Source organism: Alexandromys fortis, unplaced genomic scaffold (genome assembly GCF_014885135.2).
Source record: "Alexandromys fortis isolate MF-2015 unplaced genomic scaffold, M_Fortis_MF-2015_v1.1 scaffold_6, whole genome shotgun sequence".
Lineage (NCBI taxonomy): Eukaryota > Metazoa > Chordata > Mammalia > Rodentia > Cricetidae > Alexandromys > Alexandromys fortis.
Window position 1 is genome coordinate 16,635,830 of NW_026067902.1, and position 25,248 is coordinate 16,661,077.

The 25,248-nt window shown below is 44.3% G+C and overlaps 1 protein-coding gene across 1 annotated transcript in view; it reads right to left on the reverse strand.

Moving 5' to 3' along the window:
- Positions 1-16,317, reverse strand: part of Sord (sorbitol dehydrogenase) — a 31,420-nt gene extending 15,103 nt beyond the window's left edge. The window contains exons 1-3 of the mRNA XM_050133298.1: positions 16,152-16,317; positions 6,670-6,703; positions 1,846-2,010 (exon numbers count right to left, since the gene is read on the reverse strand). Of these exons, the coding sequence (XP_049989255.1) occupies positions 1,846-2,010; positions 6,670-6,703; positions 16,152-16,217 (265 nt within the window). The 5' untranslated portion in view covers positions 16,218-16,317. The remainder of the gene's footprint in view (positions 1-1,845; positions 2,011-6,669; positions 6,704-16,151) is intronic.
- Between the last annotated feature and the right edge of the window lie 8,931 nt (positions 16,318-25,248).

Sequence of the window (25,248 nt, forward strand, 5' to 3'; positions counted from 1 at the left end):
GAACCTGCAGTCATCTCCAGGCCATGCAATGGTCTCATCACCTATGCCAAGCCAATTCAGACGTAACTCACTGTGCTGGGGGACAATGTAGTCTGCTGCAGCTCAGCACTCTGGGACAATCAAACCCAGGTTTTACTAGTCTGTTGTTTTCCTAGCCATCTAATAAAAAATGAAAGGCTATGTTATAAGCCCTAGGGAGAAACTTAACACTGTTGTCATGCTACATGCATGCATTGTCAAGCTACCTTTTCAATAGTTACGTTTATACACCTAGATTAGGGCTGCCCTCAACCTTGGCCAGGAAAGGCTTCTCCCTGCAGAGACTCATAACTGGTCAAAGTGATGAGAACAAATGACTCTTGACTGTTCATCTTTATGTAGGACACCTACTTCAACCCCACACACCAAGGCAGGGATCATTTAGGAAGAGGTAGTTAAGGGAATGTAAGAACCAGAGTATGGGGGAAGAGCTGTGAGATGCTGTCTTCTGGACCTGGCATGGCTGTTTTTACTCATGAACTTACTGTAGCTATGGTTACTTGGGTAAGACCCATACACGATCAAATCTACAAGACCAGTCAACATTCCAGCAGGCAGTACTAATTGGATGTTTTTGTTTGTTTGTTTGTTTGTTTGTTTGTTTTAAGGCAAAGACTCAAGTGTGGGCAATCTGGGGACTCCTGGATTCTGGGGCAAAAGTGGGAGGGATACACTGTTTATATGCATGAAACTGTTGGAGAATGAAAAATTCTATTAGAAAAGAAGATTTAGAATGAAAGACAAATGAGTTGACTAGCTTAAAGGTTGGGTGTGAGGCTTAGCCTTGTTAAAGCTAAACTGTTCTCTGAGATAAACACTAAGTGACTAGAAGCAGGAATGTCCTTGGCTACACAGCAAGATGGAAGCCAAGTGGGCCAGAAGAGCTTCTATCTGAAAAGAAAATCATGATCTTTCTAAGTCAAAGATTCTAGGGCAGTGGTTCTCAACCTTCCTAATGCTGTAACTCTTTAATACAGTTCTTCATGTTGTGGTGACCCCAATCATAAAATTATTTTGTTGCTATTTCATAACTGTAATTTTGTGACTGTTATGAATTATAATGTAAATATCTGATATGCAGGATATTTGATATGCAACTTCCAAAGTGAGCATGACTCACAGTTTGAGACAGGCTGGCCTAGGATGTGGGGCTGGAATAGATCTATCATGGGCAAGTCAGTTGTGCACTGTGCATTCCAAAATGCAGAGTACGCATTCTCTCACAATAGCATCAGACTTCCTTTGAATACTCAGTGATTAAAGAGTATTCCTACAGGAAATAGACTCACATCTGGAAATTATACAAGCCAGACATGCTCATGCTGTTAATAATAGTACTCTGGAGGCTAGGACAAAAGGATCACCTTGAGATGGAGGCTAGCCTGGGATATCAAGCATTCTTGGCCAACTTGGATTACAAAGTGAGGTATGGGCCAGCCTGGGCTACAGAGTGAGGCACTATCTCAAAAGTAAATGAATAAATAATTAAAAGTAAAATAAAAGAAGTTTTTATTCTTAGTATTCAGAAGCAGTTTGTGGCTTATATATGAACATTTTTTTCAACCCATTTTCTGATTTATTTTACATACCCCATCTCTTTTTTAAAGGAGACAGGGGTCTAGACATGACATGTTAATGACCCCTGCATTCTCCTACCTCACATTCTGATTAAGAATCTGCTTTCTGTCCCAAGCCTGTGTTCCACCCACTCTGAGGTAGGGAACCAAGGCTCTTGTCCACTGCTGCACCTCTGTGCTTAGCAGAGGAATTGGTTCAGGGAGAGTACACACCGATGTTTCTACTGACCTGGTTTGAGGTGTTTCACCCTCTCTCCGACTTTTGTGACTGTTCCAGCAGCTTCATGCCCGAGCACCATTGGTTTCTTCACAACAAAATCCGCAATGCGGCCATGCTGCCAGTAGTGGACATCTGACCCGCAGATCCCCACAGAGTGCATCTTCAGGATCACCTCTAGTTAGAGCCAAGGAGAGAAAACGCGTGAGGAAAAAGGCGAGCCTTCTCCCCTCAGGAGCTCTAGCAATTTCCCTCTGGACCAGGGAGAGAGCTGGTTCTTCGCAACAGGAACAAATTGAGATTACAAAGGAAAACAAGCTAAGGAGAAAGCCCAAGCAGAGGACAGCAGAACAGCTTGACCGAGCAAAGACACTGAGTGTGATGGGTAAGTTTACACGTTTACTTGCCTAGCCAGTGGACCCAGCTGTTTAGTCAAACACCCATGCAGATGTTGCTCACAGGGTAAGTTGTTGTGAGGGGTTTTATGATACAATTAGCATTTAAACCAACAGACTGAATGAACCAGATTATCTTCCATAAAAGTAGGTAGGGCCCATCCAATCAAGTAAAGGCCTTGTACACAAAGATGGGATTTTCTTTTTTCGAGACAGGGTTTCTCTGTAGCTTTGAATCCTGTCCTAGCTCTTGTAGACCAGGCTGGTCTTGAACTCACAGAGATCCACCTGTCTCTGCCTCCTGAGTGCTGGGATTAAAGGCGTGCACTACCACCACCTAGCCAGATTTTCTGAAGGAGAAACTTTCCTAAGAATCTAACCCAGGAAGCTTTTCCTGAGTCTGCTGCCCTGCCCTAGAGTTTTCCAGGCCATCCAACCACAGGAGCCAGTTGCTTAACATAAAATAAACTGCCCTCTTCTCCCCACCACCTCGTATATCTGCTCATACATACATATCTTATTTGTTCTGTTTGGAGAACCCTGACCAATCCTGCTGTAACAAAATATCATGAGGAGGAAGCACTGTATCAACCATTTAAAAGAACAACTGGTTTGCCCGAGATAACTGTTTCCAAACACTGTGCTGAGCCTACTCTTAGCGTCCTGAAAATCTCTCCACTGGCCACTGCATGATAAACTGCCATGTTAAGTCCCTCCTGCTCCTTGTTTTCTAAAAAGGTTTAGCTTTACTTAACTCTCCTGTAAGTTCACTTCACACTTCCCCTGTGAGGACTGAATCAAGTGAGGTTTGGTAGGACTATTGTTGTCAAGTGCCCAAGTTTAAAATGATGCCTGGAACAAGACAAGGTTGACCACTCTTTCCATATCTACTCAATATAGTTCTTGAGGTCCTAGCTAGAGCAATAAGACAACAAAAGGAGATCAAGGGGATACAAATTGGAAAAGAAGTTCAACTCTCACTCTTTGCTGATGATATGATAGTTTACATAAGTGACCCCAAAAATTCTACCAAGGAACTTCTACAACTCACAAACACCTTCAGTAATGTAGCAGGATACAAGATTAACTCAAAAAAATCAGTATCCCTCCTTTACATAGATGATAAGTGGACTGAGAAAAAAATCAGAGAAACATTACCTTTCACAACAGCCACAAATAACATAAAATATCTTGGAGTAACTCTAACCAAACAAGTGAAAGACTTGTATGACGAGAACTTTAAATCTTTGAAGAAAGAAACTGAAGAAGAAACCAAAAAGTGGAAAGATCTCCCATGCTCTTGGGTAGGTAGAATTAACATAGTAAAAATGGCAATCTTACCAAAAGCAATCTACAGATTCAAGGCAATGCCCATCAAAATCCCAGCAAAATTCTTCACAGTCCTTGAAAGAACAGTACTCAACTCATATGGAAAAGCAAAAAACCCAGGATAGCCAAAAGAGTCCTGTACAATAAAAGAACTTCTGGAGGCATCACAATTCCTGACTTCAAACTCTGCTACAGAGCTACAGCACGAAAAGAGCTTGGTATTGGCATAAAAACAGACAGGAGGACCAATGGATCTGAATCGAAGACCCAGATATTAATCCACATACCTATCTATGAACACCTGATTTTTGACAAAGAACCAAAAAATATCAAATGGAAAAAAGAAAGCATATTTAACAAACGGTACTGGCATAACTGGGTATTGACATGTAGAAAAATGAAAATATATCCATATCTATCACCACGCACAAAACTCAAGTCCAAATGGATCAAAGACCTCAACATAAAGCCAGCCACACTGAACCTGATAGAAAAGAAAGTGAGAAGTACACTTGAATGCATTGGCAAAAGAAACAACTTCCTAAATATAACCCCAGTAGCACAGACACTGAGAGAAACAATTAATAAATGGGACCTCCTAAAACTGAAAAGCTTCTGTAAAGCAAAGGACATGGTCAACAAGACAAAACGGCAGCCTACAGAATGGGAAAAGATCTTCACTAACTCCACATCAGACAGAGGTCCGATCTCCAAAATATACAAAGAACTCAAGAAATTGGACACCAAAAGATCACATAATCCAATAAAAAAAAAACTGGAGAACCGACCTAAACAGAGAACTCTAACAGAGGAATCTAAAATGGCTGAGAGACACTTAAGGAAATGCTCAATATCTTTAGTCAACAGAGAAATGCAAATCAAAACAACTCTGAGATTCCATCTTACACCTGTAAGAATGGCCAAGATCAAATACACTGATGACAACTTACGCTGGAGAGGCTGTGGGGAAAAGGGAACACTTCTGCATTGCTGGTGGGAATGCAACCTGGTACAACCCCTTTGGATGTCAGTGTGGCGATTTCTCAGAAAATTAATAAACAACCTTCCTCAAGACCCAGTAATACCACTTTTGGGCATATACCCAAAGGATGCTCAATTGTGCCACAAGGACATATGTTCAACTATGTTCATAGCAGCATTGTTTGTCATAGCCAGAACCTGGGAACAACCAAAAGGCTCCTCGGCCAAACAATGGATAAGGAAAATGTGATACATTTACACAATGTAGTACGACACAGCAGAAAAAAATAACATCTTGAAATTTGCAGGCAAATGGATGGATCTAGAAAACATCATATTGAGTGAGGTAACCCAGACCCAGAAAGACAAATATCATATGTACTCACTCATAAGTGGCTTTTAGATGTAAAGCAAAGAAAATCAGCCTAAAAATCACAATCCCAAAAAACCTCGCCAACAATGAGAACCCTAAGATACATATAAGTGGATCTAATCTAACACGGGAAGGAGGAAAAGACAAGATCTCCTAAGTAAATTGGGAGCATGGGGACCATGGGAGAGGGTTGAGGGGAGGGGAGCAGAGAAAAATGCTCAAAAAAATCAATTTAAAAAAAAGGAAAAAATGATGTCTGGGCCTCTCAGCTCAAGCAGGTACCCAAAGATTCCGGGCTCTGTCTGATGGAGACAACCACATCATGAGCACCACCCTGGGAAAAATTCCACTGTCAACAGACAAAGAGGCCCAAAAGTTCTGCTGTGCACCCAGACATGTTAGCTACTGTCCTTGCCACAAACCACAGCAAAACCCCTAGGTGTGGCTCTGAAGGGCTGTCTTTGCCCTTGTCTTTGGTTGAGCAGTTAGGAATGGCAGGCTGAATTCTGAGATCAAAGATAGAAAAAAAATTACTGAAATCAGAAAAACTCTCTCTGAGCTTTCCCTATAGAAGTCCACTGTTTGCAGCAAGAATTGAGATCTAACTTATTGGAACACTCGCTTTCCGACAAACTTTCTCTTCCAATTCAACTAAAGCAAAAGACAAAAGAATGACAGTAGGCTGGGTGGGAGAGGGCCCTTCACAGTCCAAGCAAGTCCTTACTTGGCCACCCCTCAACCAAAGCTATCTTGTCAGGGTACAGTGAGGCACCTCCTCCACTTTTCTGAACATGGTATCTTTGTGAAAATGTTTAAGCCTTAAATTTGCATTGCTTGCTAAACACTGATAGAAATGGTCAATTTAAATATATCTTATATATAAATATAAGATATTTATATCTTATCATTCTAAGTCAATAATGCAGCTGACCTCTGAGTATCGAAGTTCAGGAGTTACCAAGAAAGGTGGCTTTAACTGATGTTCACCCAGACTCCGTGCTTCTGGGCTAAAGTGAGGCAGGGTAGAGAGGACATCCCAAGTCATCAAGAAGAGCAAAGGGATCTGAGGGATGTAAGATCCTGTCCATTGTCCCTAGCCTCACCCTGGAATCCTACAGACTATGAACTGGATTCTTGGATGGAAGAAATATCCACTAGCCAATAGTTGGCATGACCTCCCCAGGTCTAGATACCACCAGGAAACCTGCATGACAGCTCAGTCCAGTGGGCTCACCCACCGAGAGGCCGAAAAGTGGAGCAAAGGTGTTCAGAGCCCTGCTCCTACATGCTCAGTCACTTTCTGTACTTGGTTGATTAAAGGAAGGGACAGGCCTCCTGCAGCCCCTCCCACCCCTGCTGGACAGGCAGATAGTTCTGGGCTGGCCCTCTTGGGTGTGCTAACACAGTGCTCCTTTGCTAACTACAAGATTTAGCTCTGTAGGTTTCTAGAACCAGAATATGATTTGGCATCTGATCTGGTAGACAGGACACTGGCTGTTAGGTAGAAAGGGTTGGTTCTGCCTTTGGTCCACATGCTTCACACTAAAAATCTAGTGCAGCTCAGCAGTCTGGTATCTTAGTTTTTCTCTTCTATCACTGAGTCTTATATTTCACATAGTAGCCAAGATAAACCACTGTGGCCAATGGAAAAAGAAGTAAACATGCTGACCAGTAGGAAAGGGGGGCAGAGGTCAGTGCACACGCCTCCAAGGCCAGTACCAGCGAGTACCATGTCAGGTCAGCTTCCCATGGACATACCATTTGGGCCTGGCTCAGGGATTGGGTAGTTCTCCTGGAATAAATAAAACAGAGAAGTTGTTTAGTATACATAATAACTTACCCCCACAAACATTTTTCTGCTTTTAAAATACTAGCCTGGAGTTTCATTTAATTATTCCTTAGAACCCAAGTTCAAACCATACTCTACTATCTGTGAGCACTGAAGGGGCATGGCAGATGGCCGTCTTCACCATGCTGCTCAAAACAGAGCCATTGACTCAAATAATGGCGTGCACAATATATCCCAAATGCAATAGAAAGTCACATCTGTAACTAGTGACATGCCACAGAATGAAACAAAGTTCTCAAGCTAGGTTCCCTTCCTGGAAAACTAGCCTGATTCTAGGTCAGAATGTCAAATCCTGGAGGAAGCTACTCTAGGCACTCACTACACCACCCCCTTTGGTGCTACTTGCCCAGGACTAAGAAAACCGTGTGCTAGCGGTGCCCCATGCAGAAAAGTGTCTGAACTGCTGTGGCCTCTAGATTTGCCTTCCACATTGGATCTTTTCATCCTGGAAATCATGGTCTCAGACACAGATGTTTGGTCTGGCATTCCTACTGGGAAAGAGGGAGGGTGTAAGTAGGTGCTTGCAAGGATTGAATCTCTCTAAGCAGGTGGGAGGCTGTCTATGACACCACTCCTTTCTCTTATTTCAGTACAGGCGGATAGGATGCCCAGTCCTCTCTTCTAAAACTTCCCATTTGGAGTTTTAGGAGCCCAAGGGAAACAAGGGCTCTGCATTTTAGTGCAAAAAGCAACCTGAGGTATCCTGGTATTTATAGCTAGTATTAGAATAGAATTTGAGGGGCTGGAGAGAGAGGTCAGAAATTAAGAGCAGGGGATGCTCTTCTAGACCCTAGAATTCCCAGCATTCACATGGCAGTTCACAACTGTCAATAACTCCAGTTCCAAGGGATCAAACCACACACAGGCAAAACACCAATGCATATAAAACAAAAATAAAAAGGAATCACAAAAAATAGAACTTTTCTCCATGGTTAACTGGCGAGGGTAAAGTCAGGGTTGACAAGGAGGAAGGACACTGAGTGGCCAGACCCAAGTGTTCAATTTACAATTTTTTTGTGGGCAGACAAGAAGCAAGGGAGGAAGCAAATGAAACGTTTACAGTGCCTGCTGTGGATGAGATCATTCTTTCAGCTTTGTCTTACCAAGCCCAGAGTTGACAGACAACACAACTTGGTCAAGATCCTATCACCATGCAGTGGTTAACCAGGGCTCAGCCCAGCCTTATCCAACACCTATATCCAACCAGTTTCTATTGTACCTACTGGGTCCTAAGGTCCTAAGGTGATCTTTCTTCTTCTTTTTTTTTTTTTCTTTTTTTTTTTTTTTGGTTTTTCGAGACAGGGTTTCTCTGTGGCTTTGGAGGTGATCTTTCTTCTTTAGGCAACGGAAAAGAGTTGTCAATCAAACAAACAAACAAACAAACAAAAAAGGAGGCAAGAAGACCTTTCAACCTCCAAAGGCTTCCTGAGCTGTCTTTTATGAATTTTATGAAACAATGTCTTTCTATGTTCCCAGGCACTGGAATCCATTATGTACCCCAGGATAGACTCAAACTCTCATGATTCTCCTGTCCCAGTGTCCTGCTAGGATTTAGGCTTGTGCCCCGAGGCCTAGCTCAAGTCCCTTGCTTTAGGCAGACTCATAGCACCAATCCACCTCTAGAACTAAATGCTGCTCAACACTACGTGTTCCTATTTCTTCAGCACCAGGTACAGCCCAGCCTCAAACCCCGGTGGTAGCCTTCCCCAAAGAGTGTTTCCACGTAAGCTCTAACTTCTTTCTTTCTTTCTTTCTTTCTTTCTTTCTTTCTTTCTTTCTTTCTTTCTTTCTTTCTTTTTTTGTTTTTTTGAGACAGGGTTTCTCTGTAGCTTTGGAACCTGTCCTAGAACTAGCTCTGTAGACCAGGCTGGCCTCGAACTCACAGAGATCTGCCTGCCTCTGCCCCTGAGTGCTGGGATTAAAGGTGTGTGCCACCACCCAGCAGCTCTAACTGCTTTCGTTCACTTCAGAGCAGCAGGCTCTCCTGTGGAGAAAATTCAGTGGCTAACTGAGCTCCTCCAGAGAAAGTTCAATCCGCGTGCTGACGCTGATCCACAGGCACACTACACTGTCCACCAGGTACCTGTGCTAAGTGCTGTACAGGTGTCACGGGATAGCCCAGGTGTTGCATAGCCTGAAGCCATCCCCATGGGTTGAGGATGAAGACTTGGGGTAGTTAGCAACCTGCCAGGGGCTGCAGAGGCTAAGGGTGGATGACCACTACGTGAGCCCAGGAGTGAGGCACCAACTAACTGGCTGACACACAAAGAGCCTCATGTGAGGGGAGAAATGGTTAAAGTACTTACGGAACATTTGGTTTTTCTGGGGGAGAGTGGTTGGTTTTCTAATGTTATTTTTTTCTTCTCGGTAATTTTGAGTGGGGGAAAGTCTATCATCACCACCTTAAGATGGATAGGTGTCACCAAAATCTCTCTCAAAAACGTCACCAGTCTCATGTTTGAAATGAACTAACATCCTACACTGTTGAGTAAATTTGTTTCTTACCGTTACATCCAGTGAAAATTTAAACTTTAATTTCAGTGGAATTTAATGATTACTGATTTTGTTTCTAACTTGGACTCTTGCCCACATCCCTACCGATGGCAACAGCAGGAAAATCCCCCGACACGGATACCCAATTCCACATTCTTCCTATCTTTGCTTCCAGCTAGGGTAAGCCTGAACACAGGACCTGGGTGGGGAAATGGGAGATGGAAGCTCAGAGGAACCATGTAAGCCATGAGCCACTAGAGATTTACTGCTGTAACCACTACTAAACCTTACCCCTGCCGGGCAGTGGTGACACACACCTTTAATCCCAGCACTCGGGAGGCAGAGGCAGGCGGATCTCTGTGAGTTTGAGACCAGCCTGGTCTACAAGAGCTAGTTCCAGGACAGGCTCTAAAACTACAATGAAATCCTGTCTCAAAAAAAAAAAAAAAAAAAAAAAAAAAACCCGGGGCTGGAGAGATGGCTCAGTGGTTAAGAGCATTGCCTGCTCTTCTAAAGGTCCTGAGTTCAATTCCCAGCAACCACATGGTGGATCACAACCATCTGTAATGAGATCTGGTGCCCTCTTCTGGCCTGCAGGCATATATGTTGACAGAATATTGTATACACAGTAAATAAATAAATAAATATTTAAAAAAAAAAAACACACACCAAAACAGAACAAAAAACCTTACCCCTATTCCACATGCAAAAATGCAGTGACTGTTCAGGACACTAGAGGGTGCTGTGCTGGTAGTCTGTTTACTGTCTGGCTTCACACCATCCCCCTCTCCTCTCTCACCTTAGGTACCTAAGGGTGACCCTTACATTCAGTTTCTCCTTCCAAATGCTGGGAATATAGCTGAGCGCCACCACACCATATTCCTGTGGTGCTGAGGAAGGAACCCGAGGCTTTGTGCATACAAGACAAGCAGTCTACCAACTGAGCTACAGCCCTAAAGAGCCCCTCCTCTTGATGACTTCACCCACCCATCCTTTCAACTCAGGCTCAGCACCCGCCTCCCCCTCTCCACAGGGGATATGCCACTGAACACAAGATTATATTAAGATCTACTATTGGGAGCCGGAGAGATAGATGGCTCAGCAGTTGAAAGTGCTTGTTGATCTTGCAGAGGACCAGAGTTTGAGTCCTAGCACCTGTATTAGGCTGTTTATAAATACCTGTAACTCCTTTTGAGAAAGCTGAGGCAGAAGGATCTAGAACTTCAAGATTGCTAGGCATAGCAAGACTTTGTCTCAAAATAAATAAATGAGCCTTAAGTTTGTAAATATTATGCCAAGTATCACTGCTACCACAGTGTGGCCACTGAACACTAAAAAGGTGGTGTGTGACCGTGTTACTTAACCTCCTTTTCCATCTTAGATTTCCCTGGTACTAAACTTTTCTTCATCTACTTCTCTCTCAAGGTTTTTGAGGGCTATAGCTCAGGTGTTGAGACACACACACGCTTAGTTCTCTGAGATCCTAGACTTCCACTTTATTCCCAGTGACTACTTTCTCATTTCAGACATCCAAGGTTTCCTAAGTCGAATATCTCATCAATGAGTCACAAAGGTGCAGAGAGGAGCTTTGAAGCCTTCTTTAGTTCTGCTGGCAGGCTGGAACTTTTCCCGTCAGAAACATCTATCTAAATCACACAGACAGCTGCCCTTCTCTCTGCAGGACACTTACAGTAGCCCCGAGTCCCCAGGAAGATGTCCCTGGTAGATGGGGTCATCTCAGCTGTCTCCGGTATTTCAAATAGTGTGTTTGTGTGTGTGTGATATGTCTTGAATGTCATCAGCTCCCTTTCCATTGGTATACCTGAATTCATAGCCTCTACCCATTCTGCCTAGGTCAGTGGTTCTCATTCTTCCTAATGCTGCGACCCTTTAACATGTTCCTCATGTTGTGGTGACCCTCGACCATAAAATTATTTTCATTGTTACTTCATAACTGTAATTTTGCTACGGTTATGAATTTTGCTACTATACTGACATGCAGGATATCTGATATGTGACCCTTGTGAAAGGGTTTTTTAACCTCAAAGGGGTCACGATCTACACATTGAGGACCATTGGCCTAGGCGGTAGGAAGGGCTTCAAGCCAAGAGAAATCAGGGAGGGTAAGTTTTCCCTCCTCCAGCCAGCCTTGGGCAGAAGTCAAACTCTGGAGTAGCCTGCTCATGTGCAAAGTTGGCTCTTCTCAACCCGCTGTGTACCCAGGGCACATTACACAACCTCTTGATTCTCCCCTTCTGTATCATGAGGATAGTCATCAAAAGGAGAGCCACCCCACAGCAAATATGTTTGCTCTTATTTCAAAAGAAACAACCCCAAGTTCTGTCCCTTAACAGTTGAACCAGTTCTGGACAGCCATATCCTTTGGGAAAGGGCAAAGTACTCCACACTATTGTAGGGCAATATGGGACTCCGTTCTTTTCATGGTAACTTTTAGAGAAATTTGCCCTTTAAAAGGCTGGGATTTAGCCGGGCGGTGGTGGAGCACACCTTTAATCCCAGCACTAGGGAGGCAGAGTCAGGCGAATGAGGTCGAGGCCAGCCTGGTCTACAAGAGCTAGTTCCAGGACAGGCACCAAAGCTACAGAGAAAGCCTGTCTCGAAAAACAAAAACAAAAACAAAAACAAAAAAAAAGGCTGGGATTTAGAAGAGCTAAAGAAGGACTCTAGCCCTGATTTAGGTCTGATCCTTGTTACGTGGAGATGAAGCCACCCCCATGGCTTAAAGGGACAGGCAGGGTATGGGAGGTAGAGGTGGCCTGGGCCCAGATTCTGAGCAGATGTCTTTGCCACTTGCTCCCCCATGCAGACTTCGTGTGAGCCTGAGGGCTGTGCTGAACATGTAAGGTGGACAAGACACTATCGTCACTTCTCCTGCTTTGTTTTCCCCATCCCCATGTATTTGTCCTGTGTCCTAAGAGTGGGAGGAAAAGCCGAAGGTTTTCCAATTGGACGAGAGGCTTTTGTGAGGCGGTCAAAATAAAGGGTTGGAAGCGCTCCCATAGTCCACTGGGCTGGTCCTCTGCCCAGGCTCTCCTTGTTCTGCCCTGCCTCTGTCCTGCTGATAACAATCTTTCTGAAATACAAACCTGTTTAGGCTCCCCATTAGCCCTGAAAAGTGCCCTACCCCTCGTGGCATGCCTCCACCTCACCTCCAGCCACACCCAACACATCCTCACAGGGGCCATTTCTCTTTCTCTTTCCTCATGATCCCACATGAGATAGGAAGGGGGAAGCATCCTAATTCCTGTGGGACCCTTAGGTGACTTGTGTTTGGATGTGCTGTTAATTGATGCATCTGGGTGTTGCAAAAACCCACAATCTACCCTCTGGCCCCCAACACCAAACAAAACTTTAGTGCAGAGAAGTCAGTTGTCTCCTATTCCAATTTCATGAACCATAAAGAAAAGCAAGATCGGGGCTGGAGAGATGGCTCAGAGGTTAAGACACTGCCTGCTCTTCCAGAGGTCCTGAGTTCAATTCCCAGCAACCACATGATGGATCACAACTATCTATAATGAGATCTAATGCCCTCTTCTGGCCTGCAGGCGTACATGCAGACAGAACATTGTATACATAATAAATACATAAATCCCTTAAGAAAAGCAAGATCTAGATTCTACAGGATAGGCCAAAGGGACAGAAAGTAGCTGAACCACGGCAGCTCAATACAGAGTTCTGCCTGGCCCACATTCTAAGAATTTTGCCAAAATTGCCCATACATTTGCCACTTTTAGCCTTTAGTCATCTCTTCATGCTAAGATGGTTTAAAGGCTTTGGCCTCCTGCCTAAGCCCACAGCTAGCACATACCAGGGACGACGCGTGGGACTCTATGCTGGCCCTTGTGTAAGCGCAGCACCACTGGAGCACACACAATCCAAATGCGTACTAAAACCTTCCCCCTCCTCTGCATTAAGAATTTAAGCTAGACTCTACCACGGGCCTTGGACTTACTTTGGAGCTCACTCAGGCCTTGAACTTTCAGTCAGTCTTCCTGCCTCAGTCTCCTGAGTAGCTGGGATTACAGGCCTGGTGCCCCTCTTCAAGACAATTATAGCAGGAAGGGGAAAAAAAACCATTGTTAAGCCACACAACTAACAGTGGAGCGGGGACTAACCCCTCCTCCAGCCCCCTGGCTTTGAGTTTACTATTTCTTTCTCAAGAAGACCCCCGTGAATTGGCACTGCTTGCTGACGGCTGGGGTGGCTTTCTTGTACATCAACTGACTCAATTCTTCTTCTTGCTTCCTAAAGTCCCAACTTTCTCATTTAAAATAGGGAAATAATGAAGCCAGGCATTGGTGGTGCACACCTTTGATCCCAGCACTTAGGAGGCACAGGCAGGCAGATCTCTAAGTTTGAGGCTAGCCTGGTCTACAAAGTGAGCTCCAGGACAGATGGGAACACAAAGAGAAACCCTGTCTCCAAAAACAAAAACAAAATATAAAATAAAAATAATAAAGATAGAGGGATCTGGTTTTTCCCCTCATTATGAAGGAAAGCTATAGTCTGTCCTAAGATATATGTATGCATATGCACACCCAGCACTGCCCTACTGTGTCCACACCTACTAGTCTGCTCTAATAAGTGTGTGTGTGTGTGCGCGTGCACAACACACACCACATTCCCTCTCTCACTCTGTCACCCCAATTACAAATGCTCCCTCCTTGCTGTGTTGACTCTAAGCATGAGAAGACTTTGGTTACTGAAGTAAGGAAGAAATGGAAGCCGTCTTCTAGGGAAGCAGAGGCGAGACTGGGTGTTAGGTTTCCTTCCTGCTTCTCTCAGCAGTGGCTTGGGTCCTGTTTGTCCAGAGTCATGCCCTGGACCTTGGCCAGTTTCTGGCCTTACAGGTGGCAGCCGTGAACGCAACACTGGGAAAGCCTGAGCTCTCCTATGCTTGGATTCCTGCCTTGGATTTTTGGAATGGGTGTTTCTCTAAACAATTCCTTTCATGTGAGCTCCTGAGGCAAGGATTATCAGTAGACCCTGCCCCTAGTCTACCCAAATGTAAGCTAGGTCTCGGTTGACCACCCAACCCCAATGGAAAGACCTGAAATCTGTGTGCTGTCATATCGAAAGGGAACAAAGTCTTGTCTTCCCCCTTCCCATCCTATAATCCACAGCCAAGCGGCTATGGCTTTCAAAAGCCACTGCCGCTTAATCTGCTATGCTCAGACATCTTGGGTTTCATTGTGGCTCTCCTACTAGAGAACAGGTCCCTCAAAGCTTCCTTAGGACTGTTCCTCCCTGATTCTAAGGTTCGGTGCTGATACCACCACCCAAACTTTTACTCCTGAACCAGTCTGCTCTAAGGAAATGGAGGTAGTTGGGAGAGGATCATACCTGGGAAGGAGAAGAGCCCAGGAGGCCTGTACTGGACTACATGGGCCCCAGCAACAGCATACGCCCCACTAGGAGCTCTTATGACCTTCTTACTTCAAGGGTTATTTACATGCAAGCGGAGACATCTGCAATATCCCTTAAGGAGCAATTCAGGGCAGAACAGTCCTTCGTACAGGACAGTGCTTTAACGATTTCTCTCATCTGTCTCCCTCTTTTGGGATGTTTGAGGGCAGGGACTGTGTTCTCTCTGGGCCCTCAGACCAGTGCCTAGCTCCATAGTAGGGATATTCTCACTTAATAAACAATAGTGACACGGAGGAGTATGTTCAGAATCACTCTGTAAGCTATGTAGAGACACATCACTTTTCTATCCCACACCTGCCATCAACTGTAATAATCATAGTGTCTTTTGAATTCAGGAGGTTGGGTGGATGTTCTAAAGTGACTGGGAACCACACACGAAAGGGAGTTTGAATCTGAGTTCTTGTCTTGGGTCCATTAACCAACCAAGACTACCATCTTGGGGGATGGCACTTTTCCCATCAACTGAAGTGGAGTGTCACCTCCAGGCAAGGGTTCTTGGTTTGGAATCCACCGAAGGATAGGCCTACGGGTACAGGAGTGAACATTTGAAAATGCTTCCAAACTTAAGTCTGCTTGCACTCCGTAGAAACCACGAGGACAGAGTCTTAAACAGACAAGAACTGTTCATCCGAATGAGTCTCTCCTGGGACATGTTCTTTGAGGGGGGAAGGAGGCAGAGATGCAGGGGAGCAGCAGAGATGGCTGGTACCCAAACCAAATACTGCATGCCCCACTGAAATGGACTTTGTCAAAGGAACTTTGGCATGACCACAGAGATGATTCAGCAGATGTCTGGACTCTGGTGAGTCCAGGGGGGCAGAAACAAGTTTAAAGCCAGAGACAGGTACACAGAATGTTCTAGGGAAGCGCTACAGATGTGGATCAAGGGAGATAGCGATAGGCTGTATCCCCAGTTAAAGTGCATTGCGAGCGCTTACTGAATGCTGGGTCCTCTCGTGATTAAAAAAAAAAAACAATTCTGCAAGGGGATATTATCGGGATTAAACAGAATTTCACCGCTTTCAAGTGCCATCTTGCCACCCTTTTCCGCTCTGCACTGTCTACCGGGAGAAGATCTGAGTAGGTTCGAATCCTGCCAGTCTCCCTCTGAAGAGCAGTAACAAGCGCGTGAATTTGCAGCTAGCGAAGGAGACCAAGGCTTGATTTGTTTTCAACGGTCCACGGCACAGGCCACGTGCCAGGCACGGGGCTAACTTCCGGGAGCACGCGACCAGAAACTCTCCCTAGAGATAAATAACGGCCCGCTAACTGCTACCCCACCCCCACCTCCCGGTAACCAGCAAAGATCTGGGTAAACCGGGGCAGCCAGCGGTGCCGGCCCTGTGAGTGACAGGAACTTGGGAGTGGTGACTGCCGCCGCCGGCAGAGGGGTGAGGCGGGGCGGGGCGGGTGGCGGCCTGGGTTCCCACCCCCTGCTTTCCCTTTTTACCAGGCGAAGGTCCCCAGGTCCGTGCACCACCAGGGACAGGTTCTCGGCCTTAGCTGGAGCTGCCATGGCGCTTTCTTGCTCGGAGGTGTCGGCTGGACCCGGTGAGGTGCAGGTGCTTCTAGTCGGCCCACCGCCAGGGGTCCGGAGTAAGGGGCAGGGGCGGGCCCTGGACGAGGCGACGTGCGGCCCTGAGGCGGGGCCTGCTCGCCCTTGACAGTCTGGGGGTGGGGTCTCGGAGGGGCGGGGTCTCGGAGGGGCGGGGTCTCGCGCACACCCAGCAGCCCCGGGCAAGGAAAGCGGCCTTCGCGGGGTCCGTGGCTGCAAAGGCCTGGGATTCCTAGCTAAGGCTAAGCACAGAGATCCTCAAGAGCAAGTTTAGGTCTGAGGTGGAGCCCGGCTGTTTTGCGTTATTAACTGGAACAGTGCAACTCCCTGCAGGAGGGACGCCTAATGCGCCCTGAGAAACCCACTCTGCGCTGCAGCCACTTTGGTTTCCCAAGCACCCAGCAAAAGGCTTGTCACCAGCAGGAATGAAAGAAGGAATGCCTCTGCTTAAAGATGCTGCACGGCGGAATTTGCTAGCCTTTCTCTTTAAAAGTTTTCTCGCTTTCCATTGGCGGGAGGATTTCAGCCCTGATCCCGCCTTTAGTACCTCCCAAGTCAGGACGAACAGGTTTCTTTCCCCTCTAGCAAAGGAGCTTGCTGCCCTTTTCTTTAGACGTTCGTGCTGGGGGTCTCTTTCTTGGTTTTTTTTGTTTTTTTTTTTTTTTTTTTTTTTTTTTGGTTTTTTTGGTTGTTTTTTTTTTTTTTTTTTTTTTTGGTTTTTCGAGACAGGGTTTCTTTGTGGCTTTGGAGCCTGTCCTGGCACTAGCTCTGTAGACTAGGCTGGCCTCGAACTCACAAGAGATCCGCCTGCCTCTGCCTCCCGAATGCTGGGATTAAAGGCGTGCGCCACCATCGCCCGGCATTGTTTTTGTTTTTCTAGACAGGCTCTCTCTGTGTACCCTTGGCTGTGCTGGAACTCGCTCTGTAGACCACGCAAGCCTCGAACTCACAGAGATCCGCCTGCCTCTGCCTCCCAAGTATTGGGTTTAATTAAAGGCGTGCGCCACCACTGCCTGATGATACTGGGGGTTTCATTCCCTCACCATCCCTACTACTGACCCTGTAATCTCCAAGAGATTCTCATCAGAGATCCCAGCTCTGACGTCTCCACGTGACCACGGAGCACGGCTTTAAATTCTTTCAGATCATCCGTTCCCTGGCTGCACTAGGGGACTCACTGAGGCCAAGGTTTTATTTCTTAACTAGAACGTAGGGAGATGTTTAGCACAGCACAGGAGCTTAAAACAAGGTGATAAGCTCCTGTGATAAAGATGGATGCCAAGTAATGTTAGAAAGGGGAACCCAAGAGAGGTGGAGCAGGTAGAAGTTGGTTCAAGACTTAATAAAGCAACAGGATGGATTTATTTAACTTTTAAAAATTATTTATGATTTTAAGTGTATGAGGTTTTTTTGCCTGCTTGTATATATGTGCATGCTGGGGGTGCATGGTATCCCCAGAGGCCATAAGAGAGCACAGGATACCCTGGATCTGGAGTCACTGATGGTTGTGAGCTGCCATGTGGCTGCTGGAAATTAAACCCAGGTCCTCTACAAGAGCAAGTGCTCCTACCTACTGAGCCACCCCAGAATGGATTTTTAAATGTATTTTTTAATTGAAAAGCTAACAAATTTCTAATTACATTTCGCTCTACAAAACTGAGTATCTAGCTGAGATTCAAAGCTTAGAAGATTCAAAAAAAAATTTTAAAGTAAATCCTCACTCAGGTCCTTGCTACACACTGCTAATCAATGGCAGCCATGCTGCTCAACCCGGGAAACCTGGCCCACAGCCCAGCACCTTCCTTTGGAACAGTAACTAAAGGTGCTTTTTTTTTTTTTCAATTCATGAATAAAAATATTATATGAATTCTGCTTCAGAAAATTTTACCAGTTGTTTGATTTACAAAGTCAAGTTTTAAAAGCAGTTAGTCAGAGGGTCAATAAACAAGGCAGAAATCATTTTCTCAGAAGAGGAGAAGGAGGAAAAGCCCCAAATGCCACTTTCTAATTTTATTCATAATTAATAACAAAGGGACTTTCCCTAACCCAGACACAGAAAGACAATTATCACATGTACTCACTCATAGGTGATTTTTAAACATAAAGCAAAGAAAACCAGCCTACAAACCCACAATCCCAGAGAATTTAGACAACAATGCGGACACTAAGAGAGACTTACAAAGATCTAATCTATATGGGAAGTAGAAAAAGACAAGATCTCCTGAGTAAATTGGGAGCGTGGGGACGTTAGGGAAGGGTTGAAGCGGGGAGGGGAGAGGCAGGGAGGAAAGCAGAGAAAAATGTAGAGCTCGATAAAAATTAATTTTTTTAAAAAAAAAGGGACTTTCCCTCACACCAGAAGAAATCGAGTCATAGGTGTGGAGTCTGTCTTCAGGTTCCATCCTAACAAGTTCTGCAAATCCAGTGGATTGCTGAGGGACTCATCTCCAATCTGTCTAGTGTTAACAGTTACGTAGGCGATGTAAACAATAGCTGGTGTTCAAGAATCCCACAATGCCACAGTGTCAGGACACACCCCTTCCCTTCACACCCCTCTTCTCAGTGTGCGGTCAGTGGAGTCTTCTCATATGAATGACTCCTCTGCAGTGAAGTCATTTCTCATATGAACGGGTTTGCAGCTTTGGGGAGTTCTCCTCCTAAATGATTTGGCACCAGTCCAGTATGTTGCACCAAGCAAACCCTTGGCATCTAGTTTTCAGCTAGAATAAGCTTAAAGAATGCTCCCAAATTTGATCCCAAACAAAAATGTTAGCCTTCCATTTTTCTTTGTTCTTATCATCCTCAGGAGGAGGCGTGTCCTCCTAGTGGCTGGCACGCTACTGAATATCGCTGCATGAAACATTGTTAGAGAAACTTGGTCATTAACTCCTATACCATCCATTCCTGAATCTTCCAGTGCGGGCTTAGTTGTTACAGATTATTTCCCAATTTCTAAGTCAACTTCAACTATCTCCATGACGTAAGGAAAGGCATGGTGCTCTGACTAAAGGAGACCAGAGGCTGCTGTGAGAGAGGCGGCATCTGCACCAAGGCCACTAATGGGGTGGATTTTTGCACAGAACAGCTTACTCAGTGGGTTTGGTTCTTGCTTTGAGATACCTTCTGCGTGGTTTAGCTGTGCTTGGCTGGCTCTTCCAGACTCTCTTGCAGCTAAGCAGACCTCACTTTGCTTAGCTTGCAGACCTTAGCATCTGCCTTCACACACTCAGTAGACTAAAACCCCGCTTGGAGTTTCCTCAGTTTCCCAAGGATGTCATCCCAGTGGGTGAAGCGGAAGCAGAAACGACAGAGTAGCTTATGAACAGAGGGGCACGTCAAGTAGAACTCCTTTACCTCAAATGATGAAAACAGAACAGTCCGAGTGGAGACACAAGGGCAATGCCTGGAGTTGTTTCTCTTCTCTCGTCACTTCCCTCATGCCTGATGCTGCCTCAAAGGGTATTGCCTAGCATCAAAGAGATGTGATGTGTATTACATTGGTAAATCGTCATGTGCTGCTCGAACTCACTAAGAATCTGGCTCTGGAAGCAGAGTTGCCCCCCCCTGCCCCCTCTACTTTAGACCCAAGTATATTTTTGTCAAATGTTCTCCAAGACCCTTTATCTGGGGATAGGCCAGTGCCCCTAACACTGTAACAGGAAGGGGAGAGAGCTGCAAACAACATCAGAAAAAAAGACAGCTAGAAGTAAACTACTATTGATGGCCCTGTCTTATTAAAAGGAAAGAGAGAATAGGGGAAAAAAAAAAAGAAAGAAAGAAAATCTTCAGTGGGCACAGGAAGTCCGAAGTTCAACTGTGAGAAAGCTTAATCAGGAAGTCCAACTGGCTTCTGGATGCTTCAACTTTTTCCAGGCAGTTTCTGCTGGGCATTGTGAGCCCTCATTGATGTTACTTTGTCTGCCCTCTCAAAGGCCACTCCTGGATGTCGTGATCACCTGACTTGATGATATTTTGCTTTCTATCTAAAACTTCTTTATTCTTTTACTTTTGGTATCTGCTTGTTAAACTTGCTCATTCAAAACAGAAAGTACATGGATCATTTCCAGACTGTTCAGAACAAAGGGTCAAGGGACAAAATCTTCTGTGGCAGAACTTCTGGTAGGAAAAATAGAAAGGCTGAGTTGATAGGGATTTGTTATTATTATTTGTTTGTTTTTGAGACAGTGGCCCTGGCTGGTCTCAGATGTACTATGTAGACCAAGCTGGCCTCAAACTCACAGAGATCCATCTGCTTCTGCTTTCCAAGTACTGGGATTACCATGTAACACCACTTGAGCTGTTCTTATTTTTGAAGACAGATCTCACATAGCCCAGGCTTGCTTGGAAGTCCTGATCCTTCAGCTTTCATATCCCAAGTGCTGGGATTACAAATATGAGTCAAAGTGCCCAGCTGGATAAGGATTCTTAAGAAACTTTTCAACTTCATTTTTAGATTTAGAAATGTACTGAGTGCACAAGCTTTTGTGTAGTTTTAGTTTAAAAAAAAAAAGTAAATAAAGAGCAACAGTGAAAAACCAAGATGCCACTTCAAGGTATGGTCCTTCAAAGCTTTGAAATTCAAGAAGTTATACAGTTTATAAAAACATACACAATGAGGCTGGAGAGATGGCTCAGTAGTTAAGAGCACTGACTGCTCTTCCAGAGGACCCAGGTTCAATTCCCAGCACCCACATGGCAGCTCACAATGGTCTGTAACTACAAGATCTGACACCCTCACACAGACATACATGTAGGCAAATACCAATGCACATAAAATAAAAATTATTTTTAAAAACACAAAAAAATGAATCGAACTATGGCATTGTATAAAACAAAACTTTATTTAAACAATTCTTCCTGAACTAGCTCATTTTAGTCAAAGATAAGCAAAAGGAAGTGCTGGATCGCCTGGGTAACTAGGGAGACCCGGCGTAAGACACAGAGCCTCTAGGAGCAATCCCTGCCCCTCTGGCCCAGGTCCAGCTGCTTTGAATGCCAAAAGATCCTACCTCACCTGGCTTCATGAATTGGAGAATCCTATAACAGCGCCCCAGACCCTATTTGGCCCCTAGACCTTAGCACAACTGACTCCATGATGGAAGTGCTATTCAGGCTGTAAAACTTGGCACACAGACAGTACCATCTGCCAAAAATGAAAACAAAGACCCAATCCACCAAAGTCCATAGTTGTGGGAAAGTCTCTAAATGTATTTTAGCTTCTGTAGGTTTGCTTCTGGCTAACTATTCTTGTTAACTGGAGTATGTCAACTCGGAGCTTAAAAACTCATCCTGAGTAAGGTTCAGTGCTACTCTGGAATCCCTAGTACCTAGTGTAGTCACTGGCTGGCAAGTGAAGACCTTCTACTGGCTTAAATCCATGTCCAAACAGTCTCCTCCAGTGAATACTCCACAACAGTCCTAATAATCCAGACCCCAAGCTAGAACAGCCACCAAGGGTCCTGGACACCCAGTGAGGGGAACTTAAAGTCACCCCTTTGGGTGCCAGTGCTCCAGGCATGAAACACCCCATCCGGTGAGGTGCAGACTCAGCTATGACTGCTGAGCTGTTCTGAGTCTTCAGTGAAGGAGCCAAGTCCTAACTTGTCCCCAGCTGGGGAGGTTAAAACCAAGCCCTTCTTCTCAGATCAACGCTCCAATCCAACAAAGGAAAGAGACACCTGTGGTCAAAGTAGAGCACACTTTCTCCTCTGATCCAGGTCGGTGCTCGACACCCACATGTCTGTGATGCAACAGTGCAACATCCAAAAAAGGTCTTCCTCTTGCAGTGGTTTGGACCAAGAGACAGCTCCGTTTTGAAATCTCCACTTCTCTTCCTGGGCCTTCTGTCTCCATGTCTGTCCCTAACAAAGAGCTTTACTCTGTGTCTATCAAACAGGAAAGAAATAAGGAGTCTCTTCTCTAATTCAAAATCTTAACAGTGTTTACAAGGAAAGAATTTATGAAACCTACCGATCCAGGACAGCATTCACCTGTGGCTCGCAGAATTTATTTACTGTGGATACTTGTTTTGTTTAAGGTTGCTTTCAACCTATTGTCTGCTTTCAGTAAATGATTTCTACAAGACACACCACACCACACACACACACACACACACACACACTATTCTGGATTAGGGACTTGAAAGAGCACATAGTATAATAAAGTTTTTTGTTTAGCTTAGCTTAAAAAAGTCTGATTACCTGGGAAGTCCAAGGCATAGTAGTGAGTACTCCCCACACACACACACACACACTCTGTGAGTGAGCATTGGTTACATTGTTTTCTTAGATGCAAGTCAAACTTTTTGTTTACTGTTTTTCGAGACAGGGTTTCTCTGTAGTTTTCCAGCCTGTCCTGGAACTAGCTCTTGTAGACTAGGCTGGCCTCGAATTTAAAGAGATGTGCCTGCCTCTGCCTCCCGAGTGCTGGATTAAAGCCAAGTCAAACTTAAATAGGCTGAATATGTACAAGAGAAAGAAACATATTGGGTATGTAGTTTTAAATTGTCTCAAGGCATATAATTAATTTGGTTCCAAGGCTGGGCAAAAATTTAATTTCAAGAAGCATGAGATATTTTCAGAAAAAGTTATTTCTATATGTGTTCATTGACGGAGCTTTGGACATCTCACTGATTCCAGCTTCAGAATAAGATGATGAAGCTATGGCAGAACCATGATTTTTAAAGTTTTGGGTTTTTTTTTTAAAATTTGTTGGTATACAAAAGATACATTTGGCAAGAGATTGTGATATAGGTTATGTTGTCCTGTACATTATGAATATAGAATTGGATGGTAAGAGGCAAGGATATGGTATTGGCATGAGAACAGACAGGAGGATCAATGGAACTGAATAGAAGACCCAGATATCAATCCACACATCTTAGAACACCTAAGATCTTTGATTAAGAAGCAAAAAATATCAAATGGAAAAAAGAAAGCATATTTTTTTCTTTTCTTTTCTTTTTTTGATTTTAGAGACAGGGTTTCTCTGTAGCTTTTGGTTCCTGTCCTGGAACTAGCTCTTGTAGACCAGGCTGGCCTCGAACTCACAGAGATCCGCCTGCCTCTGCCTGGGCATTAAAGGCGTGCGCCACCATCACTCAGCAAGAAAGCATATTTAACAAGTGGTGCTGGCATAACTGGATATCAACATGTAGAAAAAATGAAAATAGACCCACATCTATCACCATGCATAAAACTCAAGTCCAAATGGATCAAAGACATCAATATAAAGCCAGCCACACTGAACCTTATAAAAGAGAAAATGGGAAGTACACTTGAATGCATTGGCACAGGGAACCACTTCCTAAATATAACCCCAGCAGCACAGACACTGAGAGAAACAATTAATAAATGGGACCTTCTGAAACTGAAAAGCTTCTGTAAAGCAAAGGACATGGTCAACAAGACAAAACGACAGCCTACAGAATGGGAAAAGATCTTCACTAACCCCACATAAGAAAGAGTTCTGATCTCCAAAATATACAAAGAACTCAAGAAACTGGACACCAAAAGATCACATAATCCAATATAAAAAAAATGGAGTACAGACCTAAACAGAGAGCTCTCAACAGAGGAATCTAAAATGACTGAAAGACACTTAAGGAAATGCTTAACATCATTAGTCAACAGAGAAATGCACATCAAAACAACTCTGAGATTCCATCTTACATCTGTAAGAATGGCCAAGATCAAAAACACTGATGACAACTTATGCTGTAGAAGTTGTGGGGAAAAGGGAACACTTCTGCATTGCTGGTGGGAATGCAACCTGGTACAACCCCTTTGGATGTCGGTGTGGCAATTTCTCAGAAACTTAGGAAACAACCTTCCTCAAGACCCAATAATACCGCTTTTGGGTATATATCCAAAGGATGCTCAATTGTGCCACAAGGACATGTGCTCAACTATGTTCATAGCAGCATTGTTTGTCATAGCCAGAACCTGGAAACAACCTAAATGCCCCTTGACCTTGACCGAAGAATGAATTAGGAAAATGTGGTACATTTACGCAATGGAGTACTACACAGCAGAAAAAATAACGACAGCTTGAATTTTGCAGGAAAATGGATGGAGCTAGAAAACATTATTTTGAGTGAGGTTACCAAGACACAGAAAGACAATTATCATATGTACTCACTCATAAGTGGTTTTTAAATATAAAGCAAAGAAAGCCAGCCTACAAACCACAATCCCAGAGAACTTAGACAACAATGAGGTCACTAAGAGGGAGTTATATAGATCTAATCTACCTGGGAAGTAGAAAGTAGAAAAAGACAAGATCTCCTGAGTAAATTGGGAGCATGGGGATTGAAGAGGGGAGGGGAGAGGCTGGGAGGGGAGCAGAGAAAAATGTAGAGCTCAATAAATATCAATTAAAAAAAGCAAAAGAAAAAATTTTAAAAAGAAGCAAGTATATATATATATATATATATGTATATATATATATGATAGAGTCTTCAGATAATCTTCTAGGGGATAGGTTTGAAGTGCAAAATTCCTGTTGTGTAAAAGAGCAAAGGGGAATATGCCCAACAATCTACAGAAACTAAGCAGTAATAAGTCTACAAGATCACCAGCCTCCACGTGGAAGCCCGAAAATGTAAGCCTATTTCCCTGTTGACCAAAGGTCAGAGAGTTGAAACTTAGTTATTCCTTCAAGGTTATTGTGTTTCTTCCTCAAAGGTCCCACCTAGGTGTTGGTCAGAGTTCTGCTCTCTCAACAGGTGTGGCTAATAGCCAGACCTCCAACTTCAGGAAGAGAGAAGTAGTTTGTTCCTACTGCAAACAAAAGTCTAAGAATCCAACTAAGGATCCAGTTCCTTTATGGATGTAACTTTGGATTCCACCCAGGGAGTGGTTTGCCTAGAGAATAATTTGGTCTAGGGTATGAGCATGATTTGTTTTATTCAAGCAACAGAATATTTAATTATGGATGTAGCCCGCAACCTTCTATTGGTCTGTTCATTTCCTTGTATCATGTTAATGCAGTT